The sequence below is a fragment of the Python bivittatus genome, unplaced genomic scaffold (genome assembly GCF_059951505.1).
Source record: "Python bivittatus isolate LINGU-HERP-01145 unplaced genomic scaffold, Pbiv_v1 ctg000700_np1212, whole genome shotgun sequence".
NCBI classification, from domain to species: domain Eukaryota; kingdom Metazoa; phylum Chordata; class Lepidosauria; order Squamata; family Pythonidae; genus Python; species Python bivittatus.
In genome coordinates this window covers 25,244,625-25,258,496 of record NW_028277098.1, presented here as the reverse complement: position 1 = coordinate 25,258,496, position 13,872 = coordinate 25,244,625, and the positions used below count along the sequence as shown (strand labels likewise).

At 42.1% G+C, this 13,872-nt stretch overlaps 1 protein-coding gene across 3 annotated transcripts in view; it reads right to left on the bottom strand.

The window, feature by feature from the left end:
* The window catches only part of DIPK1A (divergent protein kinase domain 1A), a 35,759-nt gene extending 24,378 nt beyond the window's left edge, over positions 1-11,381 (bottom strand). The window contains exons 1-2 of one of the 3 annotated variants that reach the window (XM_088154515.1): positions 11,173-11,381; positions 10,810-10,943 (exon numbers count right to left, since the gene is read on the bottom strand). In XM_088154515.1, the coding sequence (XP_088010641.1) occupies positions 10,810-10,943; positions 11,173-11,239 (201 nt within the window). In that variant the 5' untranslated portion in view covers positions 11,240-11,381. Of the gene's footprint in view, positions 1-5,052; positions 5,112-10,809; positions 10,944-11,172 lie in introns of those variants that run through there. The other 2 variants (XM_088154513.1, XM_088154514.1) reach the window with 2 other exon arrangements.
* Between the last annotated feature and the right edge of the window lie 2,491 nt (positions 11,382-13,872).

Genomic DNA, 13,872 nt, shown 5'->3' with positions numbered 1-13,872 from the left:
CGTCGGTTTATAATCCAAGTGGATGCATCAGACGTGGCAACGGGAGCAGTCCTGCTCCAACCCAGCCCGGAGGGGGCCATCCACCCGTGCGCCTACGCCTCCCGCAAATTCACCGAGACGGAGAGGAGGTGGATGGTGTGGGAGAAAGAGGCGTAAGCGGTCAAGTGGGCGCTGGCCACGTGGAGGCATCTACTGGAGGGGGCAACTGAACCGTTCGAGGTGTGGACGGACCATAAGAACCTCGAGGCCCTGAAGACCCCGCGTAAGCTATCCCCCAAACAGGCACGGTGGTCCCAATACTTCGGGAGGTTCAGGTTCACACTGAAACACATCCCCGGGAAGCGCAACTTCTTAGCGGATGGACTGTCTCGCATGCCCCAGCACGCCAGCCTACGGGAGGAGATCGTGGACTCCGTCATCCCCGCCAGCAGGCTGGCTGCAAGGGCGGTGACCCGAAGCCAGACCAAGGGGGAGCGACGGGACGCGGCGTCTGAAGTAAGGCAAGGGTTCGCGGAGGCAGCGGAGCGGGACGGTTGGCTCAAGCAGAACCGAGAGGCGCTAACCGGCCAAGAGGGGTTGTGGTGGCACGAAGGAAAGCTGTACGTGCCCGAGGGTTGCCGACGGGAGGTCATGGAGAGAGCCCACGACAGCCGGAGCGCGGGGCATTACGGCTTCGTAAAGACACTCCACTTAATCCGGCGGCAGTTTTGGTGGCCCACGCTCCGGAAGGACGTGGAGGCGTACTCGGGGGTTGCCCGGTGCGCAACAGCGAAAGGAGCCAAAGGCAAACCTAGAGGCCTACTCCAGCCGGTAGCGGAACCCGACGGCCCTTGGCAAGAGGTCGCCATGGACTTCATAGTGGAGCTCCCGGAGAGTAAGGGGAAGACCGCCATTTGGGTGGTCACGGACTTATTCTCCAAACAAGCGCACTTTGTAGCGTGCCGGCGAGTCCCCACGGCCGAGGGGCTGGCGAAACTGTTCGTGCAACATGTCTACCGACTCCACGGCGCACCTCGACGTATCGTCAGCGATCGGGGCGGCAACTTCATCGCGCGGTTCTGGCGGGAGTTCCTGAAGCGGGTGGGGACGAAACAAGCCCTATCCTCCGCGGCGCACCCGCAGACGGACGGAGCCACGGAACGCCTGAACGGGGGGCTCGAACAGTACCTGCGCTGCTACGTGGGGCACCAACAGGACGATTGGGCGGAGCTACTACCATTCGCGGAGGTGGCATACAACAACGCCGTCCACAAGAGCACCGGGTTCTCTCCGTTCAAAGTAGCCACCGGGAGAGAATTCGTCCCCATGCCGGAGCTGCCTCAGCCGGAATCCCAGATCCCTGGACGCCTGGTTCGCCCAAATCGACGAGACCCGGCGAGCGGCGCACGCGGCATTGCAAAGAGCCAAAGCCGACTACAAGAAGCACGCGGACCGCAAGAGGCTCCCCGAGGAAAAGTGGAAAGTGGGGGACCAGGTGTATCTGTCAACCAAAAACCTAAAGACGCACCAGGCATCGAAAAAACTCAGCCCGAGGTTTGTGGGGCCGTTCCCCATTTCGGAGATCATCAATCCGGTGACCGTCAGGCTGACGCTCCCGAAAAGCCTCGGGAAGATCCACCCGGTGTTCCATTGCAGCCTGCTAAAGTTGCACCAGCCGGGGAACGCCTGGCACAAGGCGGAGGGAGTACCACCACCCATCATGGTCGGGGGGGAGCAGCATTTCGAAATCAACCGGATACTGGACGCCCGGAGGCACAAGGGGCAGACCCAGCTCCTAGTGCAATGGAAACATTTCCCCAAGTCCCACAGCGAATGGGTGAGTAAAACCCACATAAGGGCGCCGGACCTAGTGCGGGACTTTTACAGTAAATACCCCGGAAGCCGAAATAGGACCGAGGGGGAGTTGTCGTCAGGGGGGCGGCATGTCAGGTTCGGTCAGCACGAGGTTTCAGGGAAGCACGGGGCTGCAGGGAAGCTCGCAACCAGACCACGCGGAATCCACCGGCGGTAGCTAGCGGGGAAAAGAGGAACCGAAAGCGCCGCTAATTAACGAGTCACCTGCGGCCAGCTAAACAGGAAAACCGCAGCGGAAGCTTTTAATTACGAACTGATAACGGCGCGAGCAAGCAAGGAACGGGGCCGCAGGGCAGCGAAACAAGATCGCAACGCAGCACAGAACCTGCGGTCTGCACGTAGCAGGGAGGGGCCAACCCAGCCGGAGGGGGACTGGCAATCAAGGACAATGGACTCTGACTGACCCTGCCATCATGAACGATCAGGGGGGACATTGGGGGGCCTAATAGCCTACAGCCGCAACGCGATCACGAGGCGGGAAAAAGCGCGGGAAGGGGGGAATATAACAAGTGATGCAATTGTACCAAGCCAGTCCTGGCTTTGCTTGTGACTACTACGTTACGCATGAGTAAACCTTCTTTGTGAACCACACGTGTCACGAGAGTTTCTCTGTCGAACGGGGCAAATCTCACATGTTTCTCCTTTCAAGCATCAACTTTTGCTGTGGATTTCACAGCAAGTCTCAGTTTCAAAATCTGCTTTGTCCTCATCTCCAGTACATGCCTTTTGTCTTCCTTTGTCCTCCATCTTCCCTTTCCTCTGCTGTCTTCCTTAATTGTCTTTGGACATTTATGTAACAAGCAAGTGGCAGCATCTGATTGATTTTGAGCTCTAAAATTAATCAAGTTTTTATTCTGATTTTTTTTTTTTACAAAGACAAATCAAGGTTGGACTTGGTTAATACATGGAAGGGAGATCACCAGGGAACACCATGGCTGTAGGCTAGACTGGGAAAATTGAAAGAAATATCCCAGAAGTCAACAATGGCAAACCATTTCTGCATAAATCCATGACATCAGCAACTTGACTTGATGAAGATTTTATCTTTAGAACAGTTAACTCCTTTATCAGTCACCTCCTGGGTCCAATCAGTACTTTTCTTACAATATGACAAGGGAATAGCTTAATGGCCCTTAGGGGCATTTTTATAAAGACTAATTAGGCAGGAAAAGAAATAAACACCTCACTCTACAAATTCTGTTTTAGAGTATCTTTTTCAAAGCAATATTATACAGAAAGGAAAAGAGAAACTATAAATAAACTAAAGAGCAATGATGCAGTCTGATCACAATACAATTTGCTTATAATAATGTCTTTCAACAGGAGTTATTTTGTCATATATAGAGATAATATGCATCATTTAAAAAAAAAGCTTTGCAGGAATTTCATGAAACCATTTTTTCCAATCATTAAGCATTTAAACACAGACTAATTTTCATTGAAATCTGTGTATCTTATTTGCAACTAGATTTACATATATATTTATCCATCATGGTATTATCTAGTGGGTAAGAAAGATTGTGCAAATAGCAAGAAATAATAAGCAAAATAAAATGAAGTCCTAACATAACAGGAGAAGAGATACAGGTAAATCTAGTTTTCAGTGCCATACATTATATCTCTCTATATCTTTCTATCCTTGCAAACCATCCATGTTTCCATCATGTCCAAACACTGATTTATACAGTGATTTTTGTTCTTTAAACTTTTCATATTTCGTAAGGATTTCATCAATTCCATCCAACTGCAAGTTTGCTTTCCTCTTCTTCTTTCACTCTTATTTTTATATATTTGATTTGTGCTTGAGACCTCATTCATTCTCTCTATACGACCAAACCTCTTGAACATACTTTTTCCACACTGGTCACTCACTTTTGCATTCAATCTACATTCATTCATCATCCATTTATTCTTTAATCTACCTCTTTTTGTTTTAGCACACATTCTTCTTAAATAATCTATTCCCACTATTTTTTGTTTCTCCTGAAATACTACTCCACTTTCACTTCCATATAACAAAGTGAGCAGAAGCATGTTGTTACATTCAGCCATTTTGCTCCTTTCAAGACACCTTCACTCCTTGCAACATATCACATACTACTCGCTACCTTTCTTTCTGCACGTACAGTTCTTAACATTTATTTGTACATTTTCCCATTTTTAATAAACATTTTTACAAATACACTGCTTGTTCTATTTTTTTCTCATTTATGTATAGCCTAGAACTGTACACTCCACCTTTTCTGTCAAACAGAATTACCTTTGTATTTCACATTAAATTTCAGGTCCATACCTATTGGATCATACAGTCTTAAAGTTTGCTGCAAACATTTGGATTCTCAGACATCATCAGCATTAAAAAATATGCGCACATTTATGCCCCTGACTTATACACCTCTAACGTCGCAAGTATTTAAAGTTTAAATTATTGCTATGACAATGGGTGCAGGTTTTGGAAGGGCCCATTGTCTCATTATTATAAATTGAGCTAGTTAACATAAGCAAAACTGTCACCTTTACACCTTGGCCATGAGATTTAACAGGCATATGACTGGCTATTGTCAGGAATAGAATGCTGGGATTATTTGGGTCAAACACACATTTATCTTCAAAGAACAGATCGTACAGAGACATTGACTGAATTTCTTATCATAATGCTCATCAATCAAACAAGTTATATTTAAATTGATATGAGTTCTGTTGGGAAAGGAGTATTTAAATACTGTATTGACTTCACAACATTAACTCACTAGTCCTGTCTCAGAAAAGACCAATATATAGCCAAAAACAGTAATCTGGAACACTAAATATCTACAGCATGCTTGAATGAGCAAAAAAGTTGCTGAATAATTCCAAGTCTAAAAGTACACGTCAACCTACAATTTAAGCATGTGTATTGCTCAGCCTTAGAAAGTTAGTGAAACTACTCAAAGTAGCCTTTAACATAAGATATACAAATACTCAGTATAATTATAGTTTAAATCATAATTGTGATACAATTGTAGCTACTATAGATTACCTGAAAATCTAGTCAGAAATTAGTCTTACTATTAAGAATGCAGAGTATTTCACAGCTGCCATTGTTACAGGACATTTATATTCCACTTTTCAGTATTTACTTCTGAGACTCACAAACATAAAATCCAATACAATTTGATAATACAAAAAATAGCCCAATAAAAAGCTTTACATACTTACAAAAATGTCAGAGGAGGAGGAAGATGATGATGATGATGATTTTGGTGCCTCTGAGTCAGTCTTGACTCCTGGTGACTACCTGGACTGGTCCCTGCAGTTTTCTTGGCAAGGTTTTTCGGAAGTTGTTTGCCACTGCCTTCTTTCTAGGGCTGAGAGAGTGACCAGCCCAAAGTCACCCAGTTGGCTTTGTGCCTAATGTGGGACTACAACTCCTGGTCTCCTGGTCTCTGCCCTCAAATATTTATTACCCACTACTAAACATTAGAACAATTTGTAAAAAATAAAACACACTACCAATCTGACAATATGGAAAGGCTGATTTGGGCAGGAAGACTATAAACAGCACTATCCTTGCTATAGAAATCTTCAATTGTGATAAAAAGGAAACCTACAAGAACTGGGATGATTATGTGGGAAGAATTTATGAGAGTCTAAATTTTTGCAGATAACTAGGAGTCAGATCATACAGGTTTAAAAATTAAAAGAGTCATCTTTATTTGTTCTAAAAAACTGATAGCTAGAACAATTCTTTCACGACAGGTATAATATTTTCCCCACAGCAACTATCACGTCATCCATGTGTCCACAGCATACTGGATTAGAAACTCTTACTTCAAAATGGATAATCAGGAGATATACTGGAAAATCATAGATAAAATTGCTTCCACTAGTATGATCTTAAATAAATTAATTTCTTCGTTTTTAGCAGTGAGACACTTTCATGTGCTTAATCCAGTAAAGTTAAATTTATTTAATTGCAAAATAGTTCTAATACACAAATTGTTATCAGCTCCTTTGAAAGCTTTAAGCAGTTATGACATGACAAAGTACTTTAAAGAACAAGTATTTTGTGACATCTGCCACATTAAAATAAAATTGCTTCAGACCCCTCTTCTTTTGCCATTAATCCTTTTGGAAATGATCCAGAAAACACTGAATGAGAAAGCATATGACGACACCTGACAAGGGGTTTACAGGGTCAATATTCCGCTAAGTAATGCGTACTGCATGGTAATTAGTTATTCATCATGCCGGATGCATTTCAAGTAGCATCATTTCTGGCAAAAGTTACATCTCAATAGTGTCATAGAACACTGATACTAATACCAGACTGAGACAGAATGAGAAAAATTGTTGTACATGCCTTGAGCTAGTGTATTTCTATATTCTTGACTAGAGGAAAGTTTAAAGCAGTCCAATAAGTAAATTGATGGTCTCTCGTTGCATACCACTTGCTTTGATTACTTTTTTCACTCTACCTTCCTGTTACATGAGCTTCCCTTGCTGCTGGGTGATAAAGGAAAAAAGGGCAATCAGAACCTCATAATTTTATCTCACCACCACTAAAAAAAACCCATACAGACACAGGGTTGAAATTTGGATATAAAATGTTTTAGCATTATCTCTGAAAGGAAAGAGAGAAGCTCCAGGACAAGAATTCTGTGGTGGTTGCCAGGAGTAGAGGTAGCAAGTAGATCATATTAGGAGTGGACATGCTGGTTTAACACATTGTTTGGGGAATTCTAAGAAGCATTTTATCATATATAATCCTTTATGTGTCACACAGAGGACAAACTGTAATTCTAAAATTAATGTTCAAGTTAATATTTCATGAATTAGTATTGATAAATAAGAAATACTGGGCTTGGTGGATTTCTACATTTTTAGAAGAGAGTATTACATTTAAAATCTAGATTGTTTGAGAATGGTTGTTGTCCCAGGAACTCTGGGGGGTTCTAGCCTGGCACGCAATTTTGCCCAATAAACACAGAGTAGAGATAATAAAGTATTTATTCTGCACAGAGTAAGGTACCCAGGAATAATTTCCAGAGCAGGCACAAAAGCTTTCAAGTTAAGAGAATTTTTATACATTCTTGCAACAAGTGAAAAACAGAGTCATAAACTGTACATCCTTCAGCCACAAAGCGATAAGCTACGCAGAGTGTGAAATTCTCAGTCCACAGATACATTTGCATTGCCCTCTACTCTACATCTACGCTTTTTACAGATACTAAAGAGACACCTGCATATGCCATCCTTATCACTTTCAATTGCCTTACATCATTTACTCCCTGATTCTTGCTCATGCGCATTGTTAACCCTTTGCACATGGCTTGCAAGCTGCATCTGCACACTTTCTTCTCTCTTGACACATCCCTACTGTACACTCATTACTAAAGCTAATTATAATATTAACTCTCCACCCAGGGGTGGTGTACAACTTCTGAACTTTTAGTGAACAGTTACAGAGGTATTTTTTTTCCTTACTGCGCAGCTGCCAGAAATGTTTTCCTCCTCCTTACTGCACAGCAGCAGCTGCCAGCTGCCTTACTGCTCTATCATTCCCCGCTTTGAGACTTTGACTCTTGCTTATAGTCAGAGTTCTCATGTTTATAATCCTTCCCTTGAAGAGAAAGGAAGTAGTGTTTATTGCTCATATACTCTTGATTAATCATAAGTTTATCTCCCTTTCTAATCTGTTGGGCACATAAGACATAATAGCAGGAGCATTAACTGCAATTAAACTCAGAGAAACATGTCACTTAATTACAATTTATGTAAGGAAGGAATCTGATTCCAAAAAGGAAACAAATAGAGAATTAGTGCCCATTCCAAATTATCATATTTCAAATTCTTACTCATAGTTTATAGGGATCACCACTTCATCAGCCTCCTACAAAAACTAATTTGTTAACTTGCAATATAGATGTTAAAGTATAAATAATAATCTTTTTTTTAAAGCTATCTACTATTTGGAGAAATATTTACTGGTATACAGTTAACAGTACCTGTTGCTAGGAAGAAAGATACAGAAGGACAGATATAGATATATACGTTTATTCACAATCAATAACCGAATTCACTTTGAAAAGGGAACATATCAGTTGTCAATCCCAAATTAACAGTATTTTTATATAACTATCTAGTTAAGAAAAAAAGTTAAAATAATTATTCGTGTTTTTACCATCTCTATTTACTAAGCAACTGCAAATAAGCTGCACCAATATGTTTTATTCTCATTAAGTCAATTTTGTTCACCATGGTTTGTTAAATACATCACAGTGGTTGGTTCAGAGAATATATTGAGCCACAAGCTAGTAAATCACATAATGGCTATGTAGTAGATGAGAACTTAGATCTCTTCCATCCAGCTATCACCTTCATAAATCCCTCCCTTTCCACTGTAAGCATCAATTTAATGCTGTTGCACAATACTCTTGAAGTGTCCTGACTTTCTGCCACCTTAAGTTAGTCAGCTCCCCTTCCAGTGAGCCAGTGGGGAAATGCTAAAATGGACAGCTAGCAGCCATTATTTTCATGGGAAGGGAAAGCTTAAATGTGGAAGACAAGGAGATGGTGGCAAGGCAAGAAGTCCTGGCAGTGGGAAACCACCAGGCCTTCAGTTACAGAGGAACTGCTGCAAAATTACTGACACAGAAATACAGGATATGTGTGCCAATCTCAAGTCATATAGAATGGGTCTCAAGTACTGACTGAACATATGAATATTCTACCATAGAAAATAGTCAATATAGTCCTAAATGAAATTATCAAATTTAAAATGAAAATATTTTAATATGGAAATATAAGCAACTACAAGTTTGAGCACAAATGTAAATGATCACGACTGATTCCTATGATGCTTCATTGAATTAATGGGCTTTTAGAAGTATTTGTGGAGGAGGAGAAGTAAAGGCTTGAAATTGTTCCAAGGACACAAAGATTTGAGAACAAACTAGGAGAGGGAAGAACGATGAAGACATTCAGATATGGTAGATTTCCAAACTAAAGAAAGGCTATGAAAATAAAGGATGCATTTTATACTGTGAAAAGCCATGATGTAAAGAAACAAAAGCCATAATCATTAGCTACTATATTATGCTTCATCAAAACAAGCTTATTCCTTTTTTAAAAGTGGCTGTTATTCCACTTCATAAATGATTTGAAAATGTATGTGTATAAGCCTTTTTATAATTGCATAGATATTCCCTCTTGTCTAAACATACACACCCATTATGCAATTCCATTTCATGCTAAGCAACTTTATGCAAAGCGTGGAAAAAGTATAAGCACATGTTTAAACCATGTGCAAATATATGTGAACTGAATCTGCTTGGGAAGCATCCGATATAGAAATAGCTCTTGCCGAGAGCAGAATATAGATTTGTTAATGCTCTTTATTTTTAGGACATACAAAAGCAGTATTAAAGTTATTTTGTTACTATACTAAGAAGGACATTTGATTGACCTTGCATATAATCATGCCATCCTCTTAAGGGACGTGTTGTACAAATGTCTTCTGAATCCATTCTATTAAAAAATAGTTGCCCATTTAAATTTCTTTGTAAATGTCTTTGATTTTTTTTTAAATAAAGATATGTTTTAAAAATAACACAGAGAAACAAGACTGAACATGTTTCCCATCTTTATTTTTAGGGTGGAATGGGGAGACTATGACTTCTCTTTTGTCCAGCGCTGCAAGTTTAATCTCATATGAATTTTTTTTTTTAAAGAAGCATACTTTACTAAAATTCTTTTAAATTTTACCCGCCCTTCCTCATATCCTGTTGGAAGCAACTACATGAGCTTTTTACATTATTTTTACATATCCCCATTTATTTCTTCTCTATCCACATGTAAATATAGAATTGCTATATAAGTACATAGTACCTTTTAACCTGTATACAAAATACTGTAGAGGGAATTACACCAGAAAATTAAACTATATGAAAGATCCATAAAATAAAAAGAATTCAAATTGAGTAATCTATCAACTCTCCGTTTCTCTACCACACTTTTTTAAAAACCAAGAAAATACTAGAACACAACAAAGTAAGTACAGTCACTGAAGGTTTTTTTAGATGCTTCAAAGATGGGAAGAAGAACAATTGTGTTCATGTTGCAACAATCCTGGTTGGGGTGATTTTCTGAAACTTTTGACTGTAGTTTAATAGACTTTGGGAATTACCTTTTTCATGCTTCCAGGAAAGGCCTACAGAGAATTTTGACAAGTATAAGTCTCTAAACTATTCACAGAATTTTTATAGATGATTAGCGAGGCTGTTTTCAACTGTAACATTCAGTAATTTTGATAAAAGTATCTCAAAGACGGACATACTCTTGTTCTAATATCTAAACATTCTAACCATTTTAATAATGTAGTGTGGAGTAACAGGCAAGATAAATGGTGGGAAAAAGTAGTGTGAAGTTAAAGCACAAAGAACATAAAATATATTGCCTTCATGACTAAACCTTTATCTAATATAGGAATAGATAAACAGGAACCCAACCAGCACTCACTACCTCTTTCTCTGTTTCACTTTCTAAAAGGTTGGCACTTTACAAATGACATTTTTGGCCTTTTTGTGTTGCTTTTTAGCCTTATCCTGCAACTAACCTCTGGACACAACCTGTCAAAACAATGTATCCTCAAATTATAAGGATGCCAGCATTTCTCCCCAACTCTCCACCTGGAAATTTTTAATCCGGAAATTAAGCACACAAATTCTTTGCTAAATCACTGCAAAATCTTGACTGAACAACAGAGATAATCAGGTAGAAAGACTTTTAGCAGGAGGCATCACCAGATCACAACCCTCCAACACAGCTGGAGCCAGGACTGGGAAGCAACGAGGGGAGTGGGGAGAAGTAAGGACCGCTGGGTTGCGAGGAAAAAACGAGCGAAAAGCCCCTAAAATACCAGCTTGTGATGGCTTTTGCTGGGCCTAGTTAGGGACACAGCGATGATTCTGTCACCTGCTCTTCCTGTAGTCTTTGAAGGCTCTTAAGGGACCGACTCCCCAAAAGAGAGGAAGGAAGGGGAAGTCCTGAGAAACTGATGGCACTGATTTCTAACCGAGGGGCGGCACTCTTCTGCTCGGGCTGCTTGGCTGAGTAACGGGTAGAGAGGATCCCTCGCAGTTAATCTGAAGTGTACACATCCTCCGTCCCCCTTCTCTGAGCGCCTACCCACCTCGCTTCCCCTGCGTACGCCCCATTCAGGGCACCGTGGCCCACGCCTGGCTGCTCGCAACCGCAATGCCCCAGCCGCCGCCGCAGCCCAGTCCGGCTTGCTCGCCTCAGCCCATGCCCCGCGTGGGCACCCACCTGCCCGCTTACCTGCCCGTAGTAGGGCTTCCTGAGCCAGGCCCCCGCAGAGAGCCTCCTCGCCATGGCAATGGCACATCCCCGCAGCGGGCTGCAGCAGTCTGAGGCTTTCCCGCCCAGCCGGCCTCTGACGAGGCGGATGACCGACGGGCACCGGGCTGCGGCTCGGCTCGGCTCGGCTCGGCTCGCCCTGCCAAGAAGGCAGCAAACGTGCCGAGCGGGGCGGGAGGCTCCTCTCGGTTCTCTCCGCCCCGCCCCCTTTGGCAACTGTCAGAAAGCGCGGCTTTCTCGTGGCCTCTGCCTTAAAGGGGAGGGAGAGCTGAGGAGCAACTCCTCGACCTGAAGGAGGAATGGAAGCACCTCCGCCGCTTCTGCCGACGCGCGAAAGCCCGCCTGTGCTCGTCTTTCTGCTTCCCCCTCGTCCTCCTCGGATTAAAGGGGAGGCTTCCGGTTCTAAAGGGCGGTGTGGTGGCGCGCCGCCCAGAATTTATCCGGCTGCCGCGCGCCCGCCTCGGCAGCGTCTCGAGCCCTCCAGCAGGGGGGCATCCTCTCTGGAGCCTGGGAGTGCTCAGCCCAGCGCTGCCACTTTGCAGCAGGAGGGGTGCTGCCCACCCTGGGGTAGAGAGCCACGGAATGCGTGGATTGGGAAAACGAATCCTCCTGAAGTGGGGCAGAAGATTCAGGTCCCGGGGCTCGTACCCTGATGCTACTGAAGCTGGATCTTGGGCTCTGTAGATCAGGAGTTACCCAGTGATGACCAAGGCAGTGGCATGAGCTGGTCGTGGCAAAGTGGCTCAGGGTCCATCCTTGGACAGGCGTGGGCGTGCTGGAGGTTGCTAGGATGCTCTCTCTACGACTCTTTCTTCACTATTTTTCTAAAATAAGATGGTGTGCCAAGTGCTGTGTGTATAGCCAGACAGGGACATGTATGTTTGTAGATAACTTGCAATATATGAACTTTGCAAATAAGTGGTCCTTAATTCCAAATAATGTAATCAGTGTCTCAGTGATAGAAGTAAATACCATTTTGTGATGCTATGTGCAACTGGCTGCCATGGTTTAAAATGCCAGGTGAACATTTTTTAAAAAAGGATGATCCAAGGCAAGTATCAGATACTTATTGTAGACTCTGTAGTACTTGCTGTTGTAAATATGTGATTTACATAACTGAATGTATTTATATAACATAATGTATTTAGTTACTGGACTTTCATCTACCCAACCACAAGAGGCAGGGCAGGTACTAACATTACTTATCATTTAGAGATCCAGAGAAAGTGACAATGCTAATTATGGAGAGCGCACTGTGACCTAGCCTTTTTTTTAGTATTAAAACAACATTTTGGTTTCCCATTACAGCCAATTTATCACTCCAAACCAAAACTTACCAGATATTTCTTAAGACTACTGCAAATCTGATCCATTTTTTGTGGGTTAGAGATTAAATCCAATATTCTGCCATAAAGCAGCTTCCATGATTCTGGGTATCTGCTTCCTTTTGAATGTATTGAATGAATCTGCTAGACATCTGTCATTTGTGCTTTCAAAATACCTGATAGAAATTCTTAATAACTGCATTCTTCTGAAAGCAAATGTAGGCTTCTGTTTCATTCCAACAGTTCTCAGTTAATAACAGACATTAGGATGATTAATCACAATGTACACTGGAGAAAAACAATGAACGGTTTACTGATGAGTAAATAAAATCGCACTCTTTCCTTATATGGTCACAGCACAAGCTTTTTACATCATCAATAAATGGAAACACTCTGGCAGTTCATGACAGGCTTTATGTAAGCATAAGTGAATTAGCAAGCTACCAGTGTGGTCTCAATCTTCATGCGTAAGTTCCTTCTGAAGTGCAATGGGAAATGTTTCTTGCTTTTAATAAAGCTATGTCAAAGGAGAAAAAGGTATTCATGTTCATTTAAGTGGTGAATGTGAAGTTCGTATAAATGTAATCTTACCTACACTTATATCCTAAGAGGAACTCCCATTATATTATATGAAGAGGCCATGACCTTTTCTGGCAACAGGATGGAAGTGGTTTGCCATTACCTTCTGGAATGTTTGGGACTTCTTGATAGCCTTTAAACTATGTACTAACCAGGTCCATTTCTTCTTAGCATTTCCAGAATCACCAAGATCAGCTAGGTGCCACCACCTATTGTTACTCAATACCCATTATGACTAAATAAATGAAGATTTAGGCCAAATTCTATTAAGGTTGATGCAGTTCACAATATAGCTTCATCATTACAGGGTAAATGCATCAAAGCAATAGGAAATTAAGGAGGTGGCACATAAAGTACCTTCCAGCATATCTTTTCAAGAGGAACATTAACAATTGCATTTTAAAATTTGCATGAAAAAACAACAAAAAATACACGAAGCATAAGTACTTCATTGTTTACCTGAGTAGCTATTACCTGGAATAAACCCAGATAATTTAGCTACAAAGGCAATTGGATTGGCAGCTTAATTTTAGTTTAATGTCAATGAGGCAACAGCAGAAACTTAGGGGACCCAGGAGAGGTGGCATGGCTGCATAGTTCTATGCTCCACCAGAGCAACTAGAGGGATGGTGTTACTACTAGTTCTGGTGCATCACCACATGGAAACTACAAAGGGAAATGTAGCATTAATATACAGAAACACACGCATACCAAATGTATACGTGAAACTGTAGGTCAAATGTTCACCACATCTCTG